This window comes from Natrix helvetica, assembly GCF_964273705.1.
Source record: "Natrix helvetica genome assembly, chromosome: 2".
Taxonomy (NCBI): Eukaryota; Metazoa; Chordata; class Lepidosauria; order Squamata; family Natricidae; genus Natrix; species Natrix helvetica.
In genome coordinates, this window is record NC_138552.1 from 269,241,495 (window position 1) to 269,265,876 (window position 24,382).

Consider the following 24,382-nt stretch of genomic DNA (forward strand, 5'->3'; position numbering starts at 1 on the left):
CCAGACACTTGGTCTTCCTCTTAGTGTTTTAATAGTCTTTCTTGAAATCTGCCACATGTCTGCACATTGCTATTATTTATAGGCTGTAAAGCACTGGGTTATGACAACACATTTTCCGCACACTTATGATCATGATGGAACGAAGGATCTCAAACTACATGGCTTAGTGCAAGGGAAATCCAGTCTCAGTCCTAAAATCTAGGGTACCTTTGTGACTTCTTTTTTTTTCCATCAAAGCTACTATTCACGTTCGTATTCAGTGTTTCTTTGGGATTATATTTCAAATATTTGAGAATGATAAAAGCTGCAATTGCAAGTCTTCAGAAGCTCGTGATACCATCCAATTACAGACACTCCACTCCAGCCTCATCACGTCTCCTTAGGTAACAAGGATGAGTCAGAAGAAATGGTGGTGCAATTAAATATTTATTTGTCATTTGACTTTTAATTCTTTTCAAATGTCCCCCCCCCCCAAATAAAAATAAATAAATAAGTGGTTGGAGTCAAAAAGACATCTTGTTTATATAGTCTTAAATTTTTATGAAGGATAAAGTTTTCCCTGTTTTCTGAAATATGTCAATATGGGCTTTGTCAAATCACATTGAATTGTGGTTTGGGCATATATCAGAATATTTGCAAAGCGGATTCAATGTGCCTTAGTTTGAGTTTTAACTTAAGTTTTAGTTACTCTCTATATATATCAGTGCTGCCATCATGCTAGAAAACAGCTATATGTCTCAGTTTAACTCAGGGACAACCAATCTATGTGTTTTCAAACAAGCACCTCAAAACAACTGAGGGACTTACATGCTGAAATTGGTTATGCTCCCTCTTGCCTCTTGGGGAGTTAAGTGGAGTTTATCGGATTAGTCGTAATGATCCAGACAAGTAATGAGAATATTTCCCAATAACAAACCCACACCTCTTGCACGGAAGATTATCATGGGTTATTCATCTGCAGATGCAGTAGGTGGGTTGGTGGGATGAGCAACGCAGCATTGGTCTGTGACAAACAGAAGAAAGGAGATTAAGGCTCCCTTGTATCCAGCTCAATTTCAAAATGTTCAAAAGTACCCCATGTCAAGGTACATAAGTTTTATTGAGAATTAGCACCGGCTCTCAAAATCTAGAGATTAGATTAAATAAAGTCGGTTCGGAATGATTCTAGAGCAGTGTTTCCCAACCTTGGCAACTTGAAGATGTCTGGACTTCAACTCCCAGAATTCCCCAGCTGGCTGGGGAATTCTGGGAGTTGAAGTCCAGACATCTTCAAGTTGCCAAGGTTGGGAAACACTGCTCTAGAGTCTATGGCTGTCTCTCTCTCTCTCTCTCTCTCTCTCTTTTCTCTCTCTTTTGTTTTTACTGAAGCCTATAAAAGCATAGGAGTCTGTATGAAATAAGACAAAAATACACTTAGTTCAGCATCCTTTTTCTGCTAGCTGTCTGTGGGAAAACCACAAGGAAGATAATGAGGACAACCACCTTCTTTTTCTAAATCCACTCCCTTAAAATTGTATTTGGCAACATGTTATCTTTAAATGTGGTTCAAAATAGCCCAGGCCTCTGATAGACTGTTTCCCATGAGTCAGGAAACTACTTCAGCCGATAGTCATCTTGATAGTGTGTGGCAGCAAATTCATGATACTGACCAAATAATTTCATGAAGAAATAAGTGATTGCCTGATCTTCTTCCAGTCGGCACTACTGACTGGTACCACGATCTTGCTAATATCGAGATAGGAGGAACAGGATGGGCCCTCACTCTTTGGTACTGCTTTGTGTCTAGCAGTTGCTCCAATTTTACCTCCTTGCGATATATTCAATTATAACTCTCATGCATTCAACCATGGGTGTAAATGCATTCCCATGAAACACTAAGCGAAACAGTCTGGTGAAGAAACACAAACTTCTATCTTAATGTACATTACATTGTTGTTGTTGTTTTTTACTCTTATGCTTTTGCTTACTAGTTTTTACACTTATCACCATATAGCGGTCAAATCCCCTAATAGCTAGGCAACATAATAGGAGCAAGAATTGAAGATGTCAGTAAAGTGTCTTTAAGGATAACGAGCAAATAAGGAGTCTTGCAAACTCCAAAAGAAAATTACAACCCTCCTTCATTAGTGAATACCCTAAGGCAGAGTATCAAAACATTCCTTCCGGGTTTTTTACAATCTGGACTAGTTTAGAAAACTGTCTAAAGGAAAACTGTTAATAGACTCTCCTATCTTACAGCTTATACCTAATAATTCTCTCAGCCTCCCCAATGCTTCTCACATCAGCTACAATTGAGGGTTTGGACAACATAGAACATGTAATATTTAGATTAAATAGCAGTGCCTAATAGGAAGGAGATAGTAAGATGATAAAATACTGTGCATTATACTGACTTAATATGCTGAGCAAGTAAAGTTAACATCACTGAATCCAAGAAAATAAAACATGAAGGACAACTGCTGATGTCTATGCGGACTTGCAACTATATAAACTAGGGCAAAACTAGGACAGAAGTCGTCCAAAATTTTATTTTGGGGAAAGATTTTAATACTGATTTGAATTTGATTTATTCCTAAGCATTTTCAGAAATTTTAGAAAATGCTGTCAAGGTTTTGTTGTTGATGCAGCTTGCATATTTTCAAAATATTGCTGTGTTTTAAAAAAATGCTTTGAAAATTATCCTAGAGAATGTTTTATGGCAGGGAAAATGACAAACATTACCAAAAAAGCATAGATCAGTGTAACTTAAATTTAGCGTGAGAAAGTTTTTGCAAACAGGATGCTGCAGGGATTTTCTGGCCTAGCTACAGGTACATAAGTGACCTATAACAAAGCAGGCCTTGTGTAAGCACCTTGAAAACAATGCTATAGTTGCCAAGAGTCTACATGGGTTTATCATAAATAAGTATTCAGAGACAAATCTTTTCTCCTACTTTAACAATATACCAGTGGAAAAGGGATTTAATTCACCAACATTTCAACAAAGCATTTGGCAAGATTCCATATAGTTTTCTGACTGACAAGTTGTTAAAAGTGATGTATATAAAAATGGGTCAGTCTAACTATGAAGGCTGCAGGTTCTACATTTCTACAAAGTCTTACATAGAGGCCAGATGGACAACTCATAAGGTAAAGGTAAAGGTTCCCTTGAACATATGTGCTAGTTGCTTCCTAATCTAGGGGGCGGTGCTCATCTCCATTTCAAAGCCGAAGTGCCAGCGCTGTTCGAAGACGTCTCCGTGGTAATATGGTCGGCATGACTAAATGCCGAAGGTGCACAAAATGCTGTTACCTTCCTACCAAAGGTGGTCCCTATTTTTCTACTTGCATTTTTACATGCTTTCAAACTGCTGGCAGAAGCTGGGACAAGTAACGGGAGCTCACTCCATTCCACGGCGCTAGGGATTCGAACCACCAAACTGCCAACCTTTCTGATCAACAAGCTCAGCATTTTAGCCACTGAGCAACCGTGTCACTGGACAATTCATATATAAGATTAAATTAGTTTTCCTGCATTTTTCAGAGAATTGGATTATGCAGTCCCCTTACACCTCTACAATTTTATAATTCTATGTTTCTACTCATTCACTTACCGGGGATTGTAAATATTGCTGTAGCAGTATCTGAAGTTCTTCATTCTGCTGAGTTAGCCCATCAGTCTCTTCAATCAACTTTGCCCTCATAGTGAGAAAATGACTAGACAGGTGGAAAAAAGAGAGGACTCCTTAACAGTATGGACAACAGTGTTTTTGACTGCAGACTTTTGAATGGGCAACCTGTGAACCACATGGAACTCCTACACCCCTTCCTCAGCCCACAAATAATTTCCAGAGTTCCTCAGAGTAGATATGACCAAGCATTGCTAGTGAAGAACTGTGGCTAAATGGGTGCCTCAGGTGTTGAGGAAGGTTAAGGCTACTATATATCTTTTTTAAGTCTATTTTTTCCTCTTTGGGGGAGATGGGAAGGGTGAGAAACTCAAGAGTGCCTTGAGTCATATTTTCCCAACCCTCCTCACACAATGGATGTTTAGTTTGCACCATTACTCCAATGTTAATGGAACATTATCAGTCAAACTCAATAGCCTAGAGATGAGGTATGCAAGATGGGGAGAGTTACGTGTCCTCAATAAAAACATACAGTTTTTCCCTGTCATAGAGAGATGAACCTATTAAAACTGGGCAACAGAAGATGTACTTCCTGATAAACTAGACAAGTAAAGTAAAAAGGAGAAAGCCAGTATTTTCTGTCCATCTTTCTATAAATTTGCTTTAATAAAAACCCCAGTGGTGAGACTGGCATTGAACTGGGTTTTGATTAAAGTTTATTGAAACTGAAGAAATTAGTCTTCTGCTATCTGACCTCAAGACATTACTCTCACCACAAGTCTCTAGAATAAGTAACACATTAGCACACTTTGGCACAGATTGTTTGGATCAAATGTGTCCAATCCACTCCTTGTATCTGCAGAGGCTGCTCTACTATCACTAAGGGCATGGATGTGCATTTTCCATCACTTACTAGTATTTTTGCAAGGCAACAATTAGAGCATCCCACAGCTTCAGTTTTCCATCTGGGATAACATGAGCCAATGCATCCCAATATTCTGAATCTTTCGAGTTGTCTCGCTCTTCATGTCCTTTCTTTATCTGTGGCCATTGGTCCCTAGAGGTGGAGAAAAGAGACACTGGCTGATAATTTGATCTGACATAAGCAGCTTCCTACTGCATTAGCCTTAATTTCATATCACAACCTAAGAAAAGGCTTCAACTTAATTCTTCTATGCTATTTTCACCAACGCCAACATTTGCATGACCAGGGGCTGAGTCACTATACTAGAATGGAGAGCTCATAATGAGCTGCTATTTTGATACACTATGCATTTGGTCTCTTATCAGTGTTCAAATCTTGATGAAAACATCATCAAATATAGCAGTGATGGAATCCCTTCCAATCCAGATGGTTAAATGCATGGGGCATTTAATAGTTTACTCTTGCCCCCAACTTTCCCTGATTTTTATATAATTCCAGACAGCTTATGACAGCACAAACACACAAATACAAAACAAAACACATAGGAAATTACTAAATGTTACTAAAGATATTTAAGACAATAAAATCTTCATTAGCTTTCAAAAGAAAGCCAATCAACAATAGAGCTAACATATTCCAATCTTGTTAACTGATCAGCTTTAGGGGGCTTTTATATGTCGAATCATGAAAAATGTTGAATCATCTGGGAAGAAGCATAGAATAGCATAGATGGGATTATCTTTCTCACTTTTCAAAACAATATTTCAATCCATTTGAGGCAGTACCATGTGTACTGAGCATCAGCAGTTCTCCCCAGTCCTAACTGGAGATGCCAGAGACTGATCTTGAGATTTTATGTGTGAAAATTTTGTATTTCTCCACAACAATATTTCCGTTTTTACACTCAGTGTTGTTTCTCCTCAGTCCTAAGTGGAGATGCCAGAGACTGATCTTGAGATTTTATGTGTGAACATTTTGTATTTCTCCACAACAATCTTTCCGTTTTTTACACTCAGACTGTGTTGTTTCTCCCCAGTCTAACTGGAGATGCCAGAGATCTTGAGATTTTATGTGTGGAAATTTTGTATTTCTCCACAACAATCTTTCCGTTTTTACATTCAGACTGTGTTGTTTCTCTGTGTCATGTAATATATGTGGGTATGTGGGCATATGCATAACTTTGTATTTATTTATTTAGTCAAGTTTATATAGTGTATAAACATGATTAAGTGTAAGTGTAAAATTACATTTTAATGCATGCCGATTAGTCTACATTCAAAGTGACAATAAAGTGATTCTTAGCCGAAAATGCCCTGGCAATATTTTTCTGCAAAGTCTCTTCTATAATCACAAACAAGTAAAATATGGTATGTTTTATCATCTCATTAAATGCCAGGTGAATCAAAGACCACTAGTAAGTGAGATTAAAGAAATATTTATGGCCATTTGGTGAAATTAAAGATATATTTATGGCCATTTCAGATAGATCAAGGTAAGCCCCTTCTCCTCCAGTCAGCCTTATCTGTCGTCATTTTGCTGTTGTCCCTTACAACAGAGGTCTCCAACCTTGGCAACTAGACTTGTGCACTTCAAATCCCAGAGTTCCTTAAAGTCTTAAAGTTACCAAGGTAGGAGACCCCTGCCTTAGAAAGCTAGGAACAACAATGATCTGCTGGTGACTTTTTATGCAACAGCCCTAAACTGTTCAGCTGGCAATACAATAATTGCAATCTATGGCACTTAACAGAAATAAGTATTATTGATTACCGTATTTATCGGCGTATAACACGCACTTCCCCCCCCAAAAAAAATAGGGGGCAAATGATGTATGCGTGTTATACGCCGATATAATGTTAAGAAGCCATGTTTTTACAGTATTAACAAGTACCGCAGTGACGTGAGGAGGAGAGACTGGCTGAATATTCTCTCCTCTCCCCGGACACCCGACTAAAACGCTTTCTTTCGCCCGTGGAAGAGCTCATGCGGGCGAAAGGAAGTGCTTTACTCAGTGGGGTGTGGGTGAGAGGAGGAGAGAATGGATGAGCCATCTCTCCTCTCCCCGGACTCCCGACTAAAATGCTTTCTTTCGCCCGCGGAAGAGCTCGGGCGGGTGAAAGGAAGCGCTTTAGACAGCGGGGTGTGGGTGAGAGGAGGAGAGAATGGATGAGCCGTCTCTCCTCTCCCCGGACTCCCGACTAAAAGTTAATAAAAAAAAGTTCTGAGCTACCCTTATTTTGCTTCAAAGTTCTTTATTTGAAATTTAAATTTTTTTCCTGAAATTTCCCTCTTAAAATGAAGGTGTGTGTTATACGCCTGTGAGTGTTATACGCTGATAAATATGGTACATAAAGAAAGAAAAAGTAGGGAAAGAAAAACCTATGTGAAAGCACTGCTTATGACTGAGCTTCCTTCGTGCCTTGGAAGTGTTTGTTTTTCAATCCAGGTCAGTTTAATGATAGAATGGAGGGACCTTGGAAGTAGGATAGTCTGCAGTTGGTGATGTACTAAAAACTAAGGTCATGGCTAGGGTAGCATCACTTAATTAACTTTGGAATATATGCAGAAGGGTCAGGAAAAAGGATGTAGTTACAAGAGTAATTTGGTACAGGTTGTTTTGTGTCAACTTAAGATTGGCTGGACAGTACTTCAGCTCACTTAACGCTTAACAGGGGAACGGCCCTATAACAGTGATGGCTAACCTTTTTGTCGAGGTGTGCCAAAAGTGTGGGGAGCAGGCGGGGGGGTCACACGCGTGCGTGCCCACACCCATAATGCAATGCCCACCCTCCCCATGTATGTGCGTGCACACCACATGCGCGTGGGCCTCACTGAAGCCTCCGAAATTCCAGGAGGCACGTTGGGCCGTTTTTTGCCCTCCGGAAGTTTCATTGGGCAGTTTTTCTCCCTGCGGAGGCTTTAGGAGACTTTCCTAAAGCCTCTGGAGGGCAAAAAACGGCACAACACGCAAACCAGAAGTTCAAGAACTTACTTCCAGGTTGCCCGTTGGGCGGTTTTTCTCCCTCCGGAGGCTTCAGAAAACTTTCCTAAAGCCTCCGGAGGGCGAAAAACAGCCCAATGCACAAACCGGAAGTCCGTTCCCGAACTTACGGTTTGCGCATTGGGCCATTTTTCACCCTCCAGAGGGCAAAAAACAGCCCAACGCACAAAATGGAAGTCCATTCTCAAACTTCCAGTTTGCGCATTGGGCAGTTTTTCACCCTCCGGAGACTTCAGGGAAGCCGCCAGAGGGCGAAATTAGGCCCAAAATCAAGGCTGAAAATCAGTTTGCCAGCACGCGCATACGTACTGGAGCTGACAGGGCAACTCCTCGCGTACCCTCAGAAATGGCTCCACTTGCCACCTGTGGCATGATTGCCATAGGTTCACCATCACGGCCCTATAACTATAGCCTTTCTCTCAGTGGCACAGCTTATTTGAATTTGCACCTATTCCAGGTGGCTCGTTAGCATCATATACACTATTACCAAGCCAACATTTTGTTTTAAACCATTGGGCAAATCCAATACTCCTAACAGGCCCCATTTTTTTTCAATCCAGACCTACCTTGGCATCTGAAATTCTTGCACAAATGCCTTGAGAGCCTTCAAAATGTCATCAGGATGCATATAAACTGCAGAAAAGGGCACTGTTGTAACCGTGGAGACTTTGTCCTCCTCTTGTGGTTCTACAGAAACCTCCTCCTCCTTTTCCTCTCCTAGACTCACTGCATCTCCAGATACTTGTTTGACAATTGTATCTGTCACTACAGTTTCCAAGTCCTAAAGGAAAATGAAGAATTCTGGGAGAACAATAGCCATGCCGTACGTCCCAATGAAGTACAGAGAATGTTCAACAGTCTCGAGAGAGCGGAGATGTATGTGCAAGGGAGAGTATTAAAGAAAAACGAAGAGAAGTAAGACATGAAAGAAAAGCTCAACATTTTGTGAGAAGCAACCATAACCCAACATTTGCTGGTATTGGTTAAAAGTGCAATCCACGACCGCAACTAAAATAATCCTAAAAGAAGAATGATTATTTTAGCCACTTCATGTTTCTCAGCCTCCATAGGGCAGAGATTGGGGGAGGAGGGGGGACTTTCAGCTTCAATGACATCACATAGAGAAAGTCCATGGAAGGTGGGAGTAGACAATTAAGCCAGAACCGCGACTAGTTTGATGAAGGAAGTTTTGATGGTTGGATTGAAAGTCATTATGTTCATTAGTTGAAGCCCCATCTTTATTACCTGTGAACCAGCCATCTTTTGAGCCTTGAAATGCATAAAAAACTCCGCCATTTGATACACATCATCTTCACTGTCAATGGACAGGGCCTGTAGAAAAGTATAAACACCTAAATGGGTACTGACAGAATAGCTAGTTAGGTGGTATAAGAAGTCCAGTTAGAACTCAAAGCTAAACTTAAAAACAAATGTGTGGACCTTATACTCCTGGCAGATTGTACAAATCTCTACTTTGGGGTAAATAGGAATAACTGCTGGAAGAAAATCAGTTACTGTTGTGGCTCCACTTGGCAGTGGAGCTGGCAGCAGAGTTGGACAGTGAGGAGGTTGGGGAGGAACATGGTCCAGTCCTGGGGGCTGAGGAAAGCTCAGACGAGAGCTCTGTGTCGGAGGCAGAGAGGGAGCTAGACAGCAGGCAGAGGAACAGCTGGAGCCTGTTCCCAGTGTGTGCATGCACAGAGCTGCCAGAAGACAAGAACAACTAAGAAAGCAGGTCAACTTGGGAGTAAAGCCACACCTTGGAGATGATCGGCCCCTCCCATAGGAAACGAAAGAGGAGTGAATGGGGAGTGGGCTTTTGCAGGAAACAATTTGTTCCTTCGGTCGTTTCAAGAGTGGAAAGTGCTGTTTGTGACTATAAGAGACTCTGTGCCAAGTGTTGCCTTGCCCTGCATTTGGAAACTGGTTATCTAGCAGCTCTCCAAGCGAGATAAGGTTCGTGTTGATAAATATTCCTCTGAAAGACTGATTGCCAAGCCCTGTTGACTGTGAATGAAAGGAATTCACAGTCATGTAAATAAAAGAGGTTTTGCCGGGACCAAGGCTCTGCTTCTTGCTTTTTAAGGAAGCCTAGGTCAGAACAGTTACTAAGGTAGCACATATAGGCCCCAATCCCAAAGGACTAAGTACCTGCTTTCCCTATCACTTCTGCAAGAGAATTCAGGAACTTACGGTGAAGATGGAGTCCAGCTTCATGAGAATGCGATCAGGCCTCTCTAGAGGTTGCAGGAGACCCCGAAGCTTGCTCTCAATCAAAAAGCCCTGGCCAAGGAAACAGATACAGAAGACAAGAGGGGAAACATCAATTGATGGCAGGGCCAATTCCTAAAACTGAACTTAGGACATGACTTCAAGAGGATATTGTGACATAGCAAGGCTCAGCCTCGGAAGCAGACAACCGCAGCCAATGAGGAACCCGATGTTTTCCTATTTTCCCAGCTCACCGACTCATCACATAGGAGCTCCAGAATGTGCTTGATGATCTTTCTTGAAATAGACCAATGTTTCTTTGATTCTGGTTCAGATTCCACACTCTCTTTATACTCCACTTCTAGGACCGCTTCATTGTCTTCTGGTGGTCTGTCCTCGGATGGGGAAAGGAGCTGCTGAAGTGATTGACTTGCTAGAGAAAAAAAAACAGAATCTGGGGCAGCAGCGTAACAGAGAACTTTCCTAAATACATAAAGCAATTGTATCATCTGTTCTTTATCTAGTCTAACATATGCCATTTTAACAAGTCGGCATACAGCATCCCTCATGCAAGATGACTGGGTCAGCAACAGTCCCTACATTTCTATAATTCCATAACACCAGGCAAATTCCACATTTATTACTAGATGCCTAAGAAAGTTTCAGTCTTAATTAGTATTAAAAACAGCTTTTCGCCTTTGCAATGTCACAAGTATTCATTAATTTGTAGGTACTAACTGAAAAAAACCAAAAAAAAACAGGATGTTTGAAGAGGGGAGATGTTACATGATCAGAAGTATGGGCTTAATCACTTCTCTACTTATTTAGAAAAGGGCTGTAAAAACCAAGTCCCAAAATTGCATGCGGTCCCCGAAACACTTGATGCAGCTTCCATAAATTCCTTCACAGGTTGCCATCATCTTGCTTTTTTTTTTTAATATGGCCAGATTGCAGAAATTACAGAGAAGTTAATAGAGTTACCAAGCTTTCTGAACAAATGAAGGTGAAAAGGTGCTTCAGAGCATGTAGTGGCATGAACATGGCACTTCTCTGAAACCCTTTAAAGCAGCTGTAGTTTTTTCTATGATCACCTAGCTGCTCTTAAAAGCTGCCATGTGATCCTGGGGGAAAATACAATTAATCTTTTGGTTTAAAGCTAATCTTTTGGTTTAAAGCTATAAAAAGGTGTCCTTCTGTGTTCCCTTATTTTCAGGGAAACACGGTAGTGAAAGTAAAGTATGTAAAACTGGTGTATCCAGGTATGACTTCATACTCTGCATTATGCATATGTCCGAAAATTAGTCTTCACAGGAGAATTTAGCAGAATTTGTCAATTTCTGAGAGAGAGAGAAAAACTCTCATCCTTCATTTCTGAAGAAACTATGCAATTGTCTTCATTTTTCTCCCCCTTTCCTGACTTTCACGCCTCATCAACTTCTTACTTGCTAAATAAATCCCATTTTTATAATGGGAAACAGAATCATTTAAACAGGGATTAGCCATGTGGCGCAATGTGTCTCAAATTGCATCAATCATGCTGCCTTCAAGCTGAATTCCACAAAAGTTTTGGAACTTTGCTTACTCTCAGGTGTGATCACCTCACGGGCCAGCTCATTGGCTGATTTTATCTTCTTAGTATGCATGATAGGTCCCACGTTGTGCAGGAACCAACCATCAGGTTCAGTCCAGGGCAACCCCAACTGCTGAGAATGGATGACGCGGTCAGCATCAAAGGCTTTGCGAATCAGCGCTTTGGCCTCTTCTTCATTCATCAGCCACACATCCAGGAAATGTTCAGCATCCACAATGGCAAAATGCCTGAGATAAGAAAAGAGATGCGTGACTCAACACATTTGAATCTATACTCAGAAGTAGCTTTTGATTGGTATCAACAAACAATGGTTTGGGTACAGATCAATAGTGAAATAGTTAGAAATCCCAAGATTCAGCTCCCAATGATGATGATGATGTCATCCATTCAGTCTTGTCCAATTCTTGGCGATTCTATGGGCCAGGTCTATCTATGTCAGGGGTGTGCAAACTTGGCAACTTTAAGACTTGTGGACTTCAACTCCTAGAATTCCCCAGCCAGCTCTGCTGGCTGGGGAATTCTAGGAGTTGAAGTCCACAAGTCTTAAAGTTGCCAAGTTTGCACACCCCTGCTCTATGTCTTCCAATCTTGCATTGCTTCTTTTTATTGTTCAGTGCTGTGGCTGGTGTCAGATTAATATATGCAGCTAAATTGCTCAGATCACACAGTATATCATGCCAACCTCTACACCCAGGTTAACAAAGCATAATGGTGGCACCTAGCATGCTATATCCAAATAAACCAAGTGTAAGACTTAATATGATGGAGTGGTTCAGACAATATGCTAAGCAAATGGCAGGATCCATACAGCAAGCTGATTAAGCCAATAAATTTGAACTGCTCTCATTGTTAAGCTTTATTGTACCTCAGCAAGAACAGCAACAACTGCTCTCACTTGCCTAACGTAGAGCAACTTAAAGAAAACAACAGTTGGTTTTCCTGACATCACATGCCAGCAAAAAAAGAATAATTAATTGCTTTTCCAACAGGAAGAGGCAAGTTTTGACAGATGGTTGCTCTACCTGCCTCAAGGATCAGCCACTGTTTTATAGACGGAATGCTACAATGACTGATCCAGAGGTGATAGTAAAGGAAGACTTCTGAATAAATGTCAGAAAAGCCACAAGAAAAGTAGTGAAAGGAAGCAGCTCTCATACGTGAGCTTTTAAACACACCTTGCAGTTTTGAAGGCACAGTTGTGACTGACAGAGCACTTCTCCTGCCTCCATCCATGGTTGATGGCATGCATTGTGATTTGAAAGTTGGTTTTATGAAAGCTAAATGACTGATCTCTTCTCTGATACTAACTAAAATAATTTTAAAAACCCAATGTACTGTGACCAGAGATAGATATGCATCAGGGGTGAAATGCTCTGAAGTCTGCTACCGGTTCGCTGTCCGTGCGCATGGACTCTTTTTACGCATGCACACCAAACACGCACTTTGCGTGCATACGCACCGCAGGCGCTGATCATCGGAACTACCGGTTTGCCCAAACCAGTAGTAAAAAATGCTACCGGTTCAAAGGAACCGGTAGCTCCAACGATCAGCTGTGCAGCAATCATTTGTGCTGCGCGATTTCTAAATTTCTAAATCGTGCAGCACAGCTAACTGTCATACAACTGATCGTCGAAACCAAACCGATAGTATTTTTTACTATCTGTTTGGGCGAACCGATCCAAATGGGCAGCATTTAACCCCTGATATGCTTGGAATACCTTAAAGTGGCCAAGAGGAACTGGACAAATTCCACACTGACTCCATTATTACAAACATTTAGATGGAGGAATGTGTCAGGAAAAGAAGAAAAATACTACTATCAGCCCATGGATTTGTTTGTCCGAAGGCAGCGCTAAAGATTGCAAATGTCTTTCACCTAACCGCAAGGATGCTATGACATCCTGAACTTTCAAAGATCAGTCATAGGTATCACTCGTTCAGCACCTGTCATAAACTGAGTCATTGAGCAAGTGGTTGTTAAGCTAGGACCACCTGCATGAGTATAAACTGCCTCCATGGAGGGCTGGTGATGAAATGAAAGCAACACTGTGATATTATATCTTTTAATGGTTAGGAAATTGCATTGCAGTGAACAAGTCACGAGGAAGAGTCCTGTATAAAAAGAAGCTTGTGTGGTTTGTGCTTCATTCAGTGTGTTGTATTATATGTGTGTGTGTATGTATGTACACAATTGTGACTGGTTCAACTAGGTTTGCAGTTTAATTGGTTGAAGGTAAACACAAAGAATAGTTCATCCTTCACCGCCCTCCCCCCAACATGGATTTACAGGATTCTTGGTGTAAAGAACACAATTCTTCATCTGTTTGAGGGCAACGTAACTGAGTTACGGAAGTCTTTAAGAAGATGTTGGATAGCCATTTGCCTGAAATGGTATAAGGTTTCCTGCCTAGGCAAGGGGTTGGACTAGAAGACCTCCAAAGTTCCTTCCAACTCTGCTATTGTATTATATTGTTCCAATATCTCAGGGGTTGCCACAAAGAAGAGGGAGTCAAACTATTCTCCAAGGCACCTGAGGGTAGAACAAGAAGCAATGGGTGGAAACTAATCAAGGAGAGAAGCAACTTAGAACTGAGGAGAAACTTCCTGACAGTTAGAACAATTAATCAGTGGAACAGCTTGCCTCCAGAAGTTGTGAATGCCCCAACACTGGAAGTCTTTAAGAAGATGTTGGATAGCTATTTGTCTGAAACGGTATAGGGCTTCCTGCCTAGGCAGGGGGTTGGACTAGAAGACCTCCAAGGTCCCTTCCAACTCTACTATTGTATTGTATTGTATTGTATTGTATTGTATTGTATTGTATTGTATTGTATTGTATTGTATTGAGTGCAGAATTCTAAGCCAAGCAACGAAGGATCTCAAATTGCCTTCATCTGCCCCTCGTTCCAGGGTGCAGTCCCACCTCATTGTTCTCTGCAAGTCCTTGTACTGCTCCACAATCCGCTTATAGTCAGCTGTCAGGGTCAAGTTCTCCTCGCGATACTGCTTGATCTGCTTGGCTAATTTCAGGCGGAGGTTATTGAGCACATCATGCAGTCTAAGAAGCAAAGAGACAGATACATCTATTACAAAGAAGGACAGGAATCAATGCCAATGCAAATTACACCCACTGCGGTCAGAGACAAAAAAAAGGGAGGGATTAAATCCTTTAGAACTCAGGGTTTAAAAAAAAACAAGGCTCTCCAACCTTGGGAACTTTAAGCCTGGTGGACTTCAACTCCCAGAAAACTGTCTGGGGAATTCTGGGAGTTGAAGCCCACGAGGCTTTAAAGTTGTTAAGGTTGGAGACCCCTGCTTTAGAGTATTTCATCACTTTGTGGCAATAAGAGTTATTAGGCAGAGTTAATAATAATGGATTTCATTGTTCATATATCATGGATTTTAGACACTACAATTTTACATTACCCTCTGAGAATTTGAAAAGCTTCTTAGGATAGGCATATAGGTAGTCCTTGGCTTACAGCCAAAATTGAGTCCAAAATTTATGCTGCTAAATGAAACATTTGTTGCATGAATTTTGCCCCTTTTTACAACCTTTCTTGCCACAGCTGTTAAGTGAATATCACTGCAGTTCCTAAGTTAGTAACATGGTTGTTAAGTGAATCTGGCTTTCCCATGGACTTTTGCTTGTCACAAAAGGGGATCAAATGACCCAGGGACACTGCAACGGTCATAAATATGAATCATTTGGCAAGCATCCAAATTTTATTCATGCAACCGCGGGGATGTTACAATGGTCATAAGTGTGAAAAATGGTCATAAGTCTTTTTTTTCAGTTTCTACTGTTCCATTCAATTTCGAATGGTCACTAAATGAACCGTTGTAAGTCAAGGACTATCTGTACTTGGGTGCATTCTAGCATAAGGTTCAGAATATAGGTAGTCCTTGCTTAATGACAGGTCACATTTACAGCTGTTTGCAGGGATCCGTAGTCACATGACTGCATTTTTCAACCTTTTGTGCTGGTTTCTAACATTTACTTCCTGTTTGGGGGGGGGGAGGATGCCCATAAAACAGATTCGCTTAATGACAGCTGTTTAATTCAACGACAGCAGCATTGGCTTAATGACAACCCACAAAAAAGATCATAAAATGGGGTGTAGTTACACGATGACTCATATAACAACCACAACAACTACGACTGAAATTCGAGGCTCAATTTCAGACACAAGCTGAGGACTACCTGTATTTGCACTTTCTTTCCAGAACTGGGAAAAATGGTGACTGTAGAAGAAGAAATGGAGACTGCAGGTGCAAAAGACCAGGGCCAAAAGTTAAGTTCCAATTAAACTGATTGGGACAAGATTGGGAAGATGGTTTTTCGAGAGACAGCGGGACTTTCTTGATTTTCTTTGAAGATATTTCACTTCTCATTCTTGGATGAGAAGCAAAACTTCTTGAAAGAAAAACAGGAAAGTCCAGTTGCCTCTTGAAAAAGCACCTTTGGGACAACCATCACCTGGATGACTGAGAAGCCCCATAGACAATTAAACTGATTTGTTGCTCATGCCTATACACAGGAAACTAGTCAACTAACTAACTATTAGTACTATTTGTGTGCCAATTAAAGGGTTAATAGGGCTCAAGAGGTTTGGACTTGGTCTGCTTGTGGCAACATAGAGACTCTAGGCTGATTACTCTTTTGACTCAACCCCCAGGCTCTGCTACTACCTCTCCTACAAAGAGGAAGCAATAAAAATAGGAAGCTGTTCTGCTACTCTCACCTATTGAGCTTCCGCTTCTGTTGGGATTTGATTATGGTGTTCTCATCATCCCTCTTCTTCAGCACTTGGAAATTGTATTCCAGCTTCTCTTGGTTTAGTTGGTAGATAGCTTTCATTTGCTGGAGCTGCTGCTCCAGGATCTGGTACCACAAAAGAAAATAATACTCTAAGTCAACTTCATAATAGCAGAGCTCTGCCAGTTTAGGGCAGCAAAAATCAAGAGTGTAAGAGCACTTTTTCGATAACAAATTTTATTAAAAGGCATGCATGCCTTTGATAAAATGTGTTAGAAAAAGATGCTTCTAGACTTCTTTTTCTTTTTTACACTGAGCGGCAAGCCAGGATTGTGATATAAATTCCACTCATGATTTTGCTACAGGTGCCTCAGGCTAAGCAGCAATAATGCTATCCCTTTAGTCTTTTCATCACATATCAACAACATTGCCTACTGTATACTTTAAGGTGCCAATATGGAGCTTTCCAAATAAACACACTGACTAAAAATTTTAGCACCCTCATCTGAAAACAGGTAACCAGCTTGGGAATTTGGAGAGGAAATCCAATAAAGCAGAGCTATTGAGAAGAAAGCAGAGATGAAAGTTCTCCTACTGAAGACAAAATACTTTATGAAGTTGAATAGTTTCATCCTTGCAGCAAAAGGGATATTACAGAGCATAATTAGAACATCCTGATCCTGATCTTGAGCTTAGGAAGTTGGAAGACTTCCAAATACAGCTATCTATATAATTTTTAGATATTTTAAAACTTTACTGAAAACTACGCATATTAATGGTTGTCCATTAAGGGTATCCATTTCTAGCGAACCAGCCTGGCCAGCTTCTTGGTGTCCATCAGATGAAATAAGGAAACATACACTGAGGAATCTGTCAATGGCAACCTCCCCTTCCCACCGCTCTTTGGGGCAAATCCTGCTTTATTCAGCATCCGCCAAATGGGCGTATAAATATTTCTTGATTCACACCTGCACATCATGTTCCAATTTGATCTTTATAACATTGTATTCCTCAGCATCTTGCACCCGCAGTTGGTTCAGCTCCTGTTCATACTCCTCCACCTTCTTCAAGCGAGCATAAAGTCCAACTTTAAAAGGGGGAAAATGTATTAAGTAGGGCTCAAATTAAAAATAGCCAAAGTTCTCCCCTAGACTGCACTTGATTATATGCCATGAAGTCATGATCACATAGATTTTCTCCATGATCTGGTTCTAACCTTCGCCTCTTCTAACATACTAAGCCCCTACCCACACGCACAAAAAAAACTTGTTTTGCTGCTTCATGGGGGGTTACCCAAGGCATGAAGGTAATTCCAGCTGCCCAGCTAAAGCAAGTAAGCACTTGCATTAAGCAGCAGTAATATCGGAAGATGCCAGAGGCACATAATCACTTTAGTGACAATGGCAAAGGCATCAATTCATACTACATGGGAGAACACAATGTAAACCACTCCTGTATTTTTCCCAAGGAAATCACAACAATAGAAAATATAAAATTATTGGTTCCAGTTAGGAATTTGTGCTTTGGAAATTCATGTTGGTTCTTTGCAATATCAGAATTCTTTTCTAAGTTCTCACATCCACCCATCTATCTATCATCTATCTATCTATCTATCTATCTATCTATCTATCTATCTATCTATCTATCTATCTATCTATCTATCTATCATCCATCCATCCATCCATCCATCATCTATCTATCTATCTATCATCTATCTATCTATCTATCTATCTATCTATCTATCTATCTATCTATCTATCTATCTATCTATCTATCATCTATCTATCTATCATCTATCTCTAAGATGCCAGCCATCTTGTGGTTCAAGGCAGCTCATGCTTAATGATTGGGTAATGTACTTGTTTGGTAATGAAATGTCTGCAAGAAAACAACCATGAGAGCACCAGGGACCCCTCACTTCAATATACAAATATTCTCTTCTATCAGCTAATGATCTGTTCTAAAAAATTTCTGTATATTAGCATCAGCCTATTCCCACATTGCCAAAGATAAGGGCAACATCTCCTTCCTTTCAGTTTCATGCTATTTCAAAGATTTTAAAAGAATTGTCCAAGATTTTTTTTAAAAAATAAATACAGTGTAGTCAGAGGCGATAACATTTACTACACATACTTTTGGGGGAAAGCACTTTTCCTACTATTGTGTGCATCTTCACACATGCACCTTGAGTCAAGTCTTTTATTTCCCATTATGAAAGACACAATGGTAGAGATTAACCAAGAACAATCAAGAGAGCCTGTTATGTTCCATATTTTAAAAGTCACCCTAAATTACATTCTGGAGATCACATCTAGGCTTCTTCTGCCTATAATCATTTATTCAACCTCAAGCATTGCCCATTAATCAAGCCATCAAAAATCTTGATATTGGCAAGGACTTTTCAGAAATATTTAATATTTAAACTTTACAAAAGATTGCTACTCAAGTTTCCTCTGCCTTTTCCTCTTATATTCCAACTATTGCTATATACTTTTCTTTTCCATCAGCTTTTCCCCAAAAAACTCTCTTGGGTTATCATTGCTCCCCGAACAGCTCCCTGAACTGCTCCCAGAACAAAAAAACACCAAATTACCTCTTGTCGGTTGAGAGCTTGCATGGCTTGCTCCCATTTCTTTTTGTTGCTTGCGAGAAGTTCACGACGCTCCAATTCAAAGGCTTTCTGAAGGGGAAAAACCCTAAGATTTAAACATCTATGGAGATTCTTTTTGTACATGCAGAACAAACAAGATACATGTTTTGCTTTAAAAAAAAATCATATACCTCTATATGCAAAAGTTCTCGACGGTAGATTTTAACGAGATTTCGGATCTGTTCTTCCATTCGCTCAAGCAGCAAATTAATGTCTTCATTCTGTTTCCTAAGATCCTTCACATACTGATCGTCTTTACTCTTCAATTCCTGAAAAAGCAAAAACAATCAGGAAAGCAAAAATATGCATTCAGAAAAATAATTAATTGTGAAAAATAATTAATTGTGAAAAATAATTAATTGTGGCATTGTTCCACTGTTTACCTCACAAACCTGAATGCTGTTCAGCAAGCTAGAGGATATGTTCAGTAGTAATACAAACAGTCAAGGCCTAGCAGCTGCATTAGCACAGCATGCAAAGCTTAATTAACACTGATCTAACCTTTTTATAGATTAGCTGTTATAGCTTAGCTGTTATAGGATCCCACAGTGTGTTTGGTGAGTTTCATAGTTCAGTATGTAGTGGAAACCCAGTAAGCCAATTCAGAGACCAATTCAAGCTGATTGTACCAATCTCGTTAATCTGCCTTCATCCCCAAATTTTTGAGTAGAAATGCATTTTTTTTTTAGAGCAGGAGACACTAACATGGATGATCGAAATCAGGGGTGTCAAACTCACGTCATCACAATGGTGTCACGTGACATATTGGGACTTCCCCCCCTTCACTGAACCGGGTGTGGGTGTGGCCAGCACGTGACGTGGCCGGCCCACGGGCTGTGAGATCTAAATAGACCAGTGACATGCAGTCAGGGGAGGCAGGGAAGGCAGAGCCTCACCGCTCTCATCATGAAAAGAAAAAAAATGTAAAAGGGAAAAGACGAGTGCTGAGGTGAGGTTTAAAAAAGCCTCTAAAAAAGGGAGGACTGTGACAACTTTGATGTTTGCAAGCGTGCAAGCAAAATACCCCAGGATCACGGTGGTGGGGACAGCAACTACTTCCGCTGCACTGCAGAGAAGAGCCACATTGTACATGAGGCTCCTCAGCGCTAGCCTCAGATCAGCGCGAGCCGCAGTCTCATTCCCCTCCTTCCTAAGCCAACATGAAGGGGACCGCGGCTCACGCTGATCTGAGGCTAGCGCTGAGGAGCCTCCTGCACAGCCTGGCTCTTCTCCGCAGTGCAGCGGAAGGAGTTGCTGTCCCCGCCACCGTGATCCTGGGGTATTTTGCTTGCATGCTTGCAAAGATCAAAGTTGTCACAGCCCTCCCTTCATGATGATCATTTGATGATGACAGTGCCTCACCAGCCATAAACCTCACCGCACGTCACTGAAATAGACAGAGCAAGGATGAAATGGATGCAACATATGATGACACTTATCCTGCACTGCAACACACATCCTAACCCCCACAGGCAGACGTTTATTCAATATGCATACAAATCTATTTTTCCTCATACAATGTAAATACACTTACAGTATGTGAACTGTATCTTCCCACCCTTCCATACACACACAAGCACATTTTCTTCTTCCCCTCTCACTACTTCCCAATGCATTGATCAAAATCTGTGTTTTGCCATACGTTTTTCTCTCCAACAACTGTAATCCCTTTTTCCCCAGAAATGGGGCTCAAAATCACCATTCTTATGGCAGGAAAAAAACAGTTATCATACTTCACAGAAAGTATCCTGTAGTTTGCCAAACAGCTAAACATTAATAAACTACATGAAATCACATTGGGGAGGGGGGGGCACAAATATTTTCAGTCGTCACAATGTGGTGGCAGATTCAATACCCTCAGCATTTATGGAAACTTTAAAATTTATTATCAGAACTCAGCAGCAAGTTTGAAAATGGCTCTGGGGATCATAATCTCACCACTGGGAGCCACATGTAACTTGTTGGTCATGGACTATACACCATTCTTTAAAGCACCAAATAAGGTGCTGTTAGCTGTTTAGTCCAATTGCTGCTGAGGATGTTACTTTTAAAAATCTCATATTTCTTCCAAAGATCATAGGGCAAAAGAAATAGCTTTCATTCACATTGCTATGCTTACCACTTGCAATTTTTCCAGTAATAGTACCCAGCTGTGAAAAGCCATTCCCAGAGAGTATCATCTGGAATTTATAGTTTATTGCAATGACAATCTATTTTACTTCCCAGGCTTTTCAACTTTTTAAAAATAGCAAATATATCAGATATGAAGAAAAGATTTATTTTACCTCAGATGTTGCCTGTGAATTATAAGGAAGTGGGCTGTTTTATATTTTATGGGGGAACATAAACACCACTTTTGATTTTTTTTTAAGGCGGTGGGAAATGCATATAGGCACACAAATGGGTCATTAACAAACAAAAATATAATGGAGGGGAACATATGAGTTTCAGCTAGAATTAGTTACTCCCTCTTAATAGGGGGAAATAGAGCTGGGAAGTGTGCGAGAGTTGCTTGTATTCTTCCTTTCAGTGATGATGATTACACACACACACACGCAAACACACACACACGGTAAGGATTGCTTTTCCATCACAGTTTAGTATATGTATCTAAATGATCTATGTGAGATATTTTGAAATACAAACTATCATAATCTTCCTCTTTAAAATTTCTTTCCCTAAATTCAGTGTTCTTCTTAGCATGGACCTCTCAGCATGTCCCTGCAGCCATACTTGCTGAGAGCAATCTGATGCATGTACACTAAGCATGAATCCTACCTGTTGCAACTCACTAATAACCTTGTTCTTCTCTTCAATCAACAATGCACAGTGCTGCTGCTGTAGATTTAGAGCCTCCCAGAGATCCTGGGGGATGATCTTCTGCTTGGCCTTGGCCCACTTGGCAGTGATCTCATCAAACTTATCCAAGTTGGCCTTGGCTTCGTTTTCCAGTTTCTCAACCCTGAGAATAACAATATCTAGGCAGTTTACTCAAAGCAAGCTAGGTGAAATTCAATTCTGTTCTATACGAAGATTAAAAACGGATACATTTGTTGGAGATTGCTATAGATCATGAATAATCTGAAATGATCCTTGGAACATTAGCTCTGTTCCTTCCTCAGTCTTTCTTTTTGGTGGAAATCCAAGCTTCAAATTTTAAAAAATTGTACAAAGCAACCTTTCCTTTGTCTGCTGGGCCTTGTAGTTCATTCAAGTTCAAGCTAATGCATTAAAATGAAGTACAGATGTCATGTTTAATTTCTACTCAAAAGCAAGGATATCTGTGGGGGATGGGTTGGGCATTAATTATTGTCAAGGAATATTTATTTGCAAACCAAGACAAATCATTAAAAATACATCAATTACACATATATGGACAAAACACGCAAACATATAATATATATCAAGTCTGGAAACAATAAGTAACACGAAGAGAACATCAGATGGCTTCTATAAGCCATAGCCATTAATAAAAAGTTTACCATCTTCTTGAAGGTGTCCTGCAATGTACACACAATGTATTTTAAAAGATGCAGGGCTCTGGTTGTGTAGTTACAGCTACCATCTTGACCTTTAAGCCCCCAGATACCCCAACTCAAGTGGAACGTGCTTTATTAAGACAACCCTAACAATGTTCAGCTTTATTTTTATCCTTCTTCCATGTCCTCAACCCTGCACATTTCCAAGGGATACCAATACAGAGGTCTTACCTTTGCCGAGTCAGCTCTTCTTCCTCTGATCTCCTGTGTGCCTCCCGAGCATCAGCTGCCACCTGGATGTTTGTTACTAGCTGTGTGCCATCAAGCAACAATTTGGCCAATCTCTGAAAGAAAATATGCCAGAATCATATTATACATTCATACAATATATCAAATTCAGTTATAGGATTTGCAGAATATAATTAGTATTTGAAGAACTGCCTCTCCCAGGTTACATCTACCTGTCTACCTACATCTAGCCCCAGAATGCAGGCAGGGAGGGGGGGCATATTCCGGTCTCATCTGCTAAGCAGCTTCATCTGACAGTACCACGGAGGCAAACATTCACTATCATGGCATCATCTCTGCAGAACATTTACCCATCCAGGTTGAGATTGGCCCTGATCATACTGATTTTCTAGCAATCCCTTAAACCTTGATTTTGTCAGCAGGCCTGAAGATCCCATGAGTGGGGTTCTTATGATATGGCTACATTGTATGTAGGATCTTGAAGACATTCTCCTATGGTTTTAGTTATATTTAAATTTAATTGTTTAATTAAATATAACCCTTTTTCAAACTTTTATAATAGTTCTTAAACACAAACTGTTGAGAAATTAAGTTTCTGTCTTATTCTGCCTTGTTGGATAGGCTATGGAGTGAATAATTTTTCTCCATATGTCATACGTTTTGATTCACACTGTGATTCCTTAATTCTCTACTAACCTGTCTACTGTCCTCTATTTGCTTGTAACTCCTGCTCTGTTCCTCTTCTACAAATTTTTTTGCATCCGCATCTTCGCCAAGGGCTTCCCTAAAACAGAGAAAACAAACACAAATATCTATTTAACCCAGTGGTTCCCAAAGTGGGGCCTATGCCCCACAGGGGAGCAATTTGTTGTTTAAACAAATTGCCCCCATTAACTTGCTTAAACCAAGCTAATGGCCTTTTAGGCTTCCTCCATGTGAGTAGAGTACACTTTTTGAATAAAGTAAGAATTATAAGTCATGGTGGGGGGGGGGAGGCATTAGGATTTTAAAGATGTTTAAGTGTGGCATGGCCAAAAAAAAAAGGTTGGGAACCTATGATTTAACCTATGAATGATTTATTATTACTATGGGTGCCAATAAACAGCTAATCCGAAGCGGGTTCCCAAAAAGTTTATTTTTCCTGCTAAGGAAAAGGGCAGAAAATAAAGATGTTAAAACTTTGGAGGGTCACTTATATAAGAGATAGCTCACCATCCCAGTTCCTAAAATCCTGATACTGAGTGCATTCTAAAAGCCTTGTAGTATCCATAATCCATTATTTTTGTTCAATTTGAATTGGAGCGAGCTTTTAGACACAGGCAATGGAGTGGGCAATAGGGATGAGCCCCATTTAGTGGAAACCAAATAGACGAGGGTGGCTTTGGGGGATGAGTGGGGATCAGTTGGGATGAAGTCCCAATGCCTGAGATGGCTGAAGATTGACAGGGCACGAGGATTCACATAAGTTCGGGACCGGTCGCGGTTACCTCCTGGAGGAAGCATTTATTATATCTGCAGCTGGACTGTGGATTTGCAATTACGAAAAAGGCTGGCAGATTTGCCTTTCAGGCTTCCATTCTTGCATGTGCGTCTATGCCCCCATCCCGCCCCCTCCATCAAACCGACCGTCGTTTCACCTCCAGGCGGACGGCGATGCGAGCTCGGCGGGCGGCGATGCGCTCCAGGGGGTCATCTGAGTTTAAATTGGCCTGCTTGGCACGCGGGATGGCGCCGCTGGTAATGTCCCGGCTGGCCCCGCCCGACGCCTCCGACTCCACGTCGACATCTGTCCTCGCTTCGCCTTCGGCTACAGCGGCGTTCATTTTGGCGGCGTTGGTACTCCACCGGCCTCAGCAACCGCCTGTTTCCGTTACCATGGTAACAGCGTCCCTAGCAACCCAGGCGGAAGGCCTGC

At 40.9% G+C, this 24,382-nt stretch overlaps 1 protein-coding gene across 1 annotated transcript; it reads right to left on the reverse strand.

Annotated features, from left to right (window-relative positions):
- Positions 1-479: 479 nt before the first annotated feature.
- On the reverse strand, positions 480-24,329 carry DRC1 (dynein regulatory complex subunit 1). The gene is given in 18 exon segments (XM_081943766.1): positions 480-1,003; positions 3,594-3,696; positions 4,522-4,665; positions 8,098-8,312; positions 8,777-8,863; positions 9,725-9,814; positions 9,997-10,175; positions 11,325-11,560; positions 14,254-14,388; positions 16,076-16,215; positions 17,058-17,164; positions 17,167-17,176; positions 18,683-18,769; positions 18,871-19,008; positions 21,518-21,701; positions 22,450-22,562; positions 23,164-23,251; positions 24,094-24,329. Coding segments are annotated over 18 exon segments (2,316 nt in total). The 5' UTR covers positions 24,291-24,329; the 3' UTR covers positions 480-940.
- Positions 24,330-24,382: the final 53 nt, after the last annotated feature.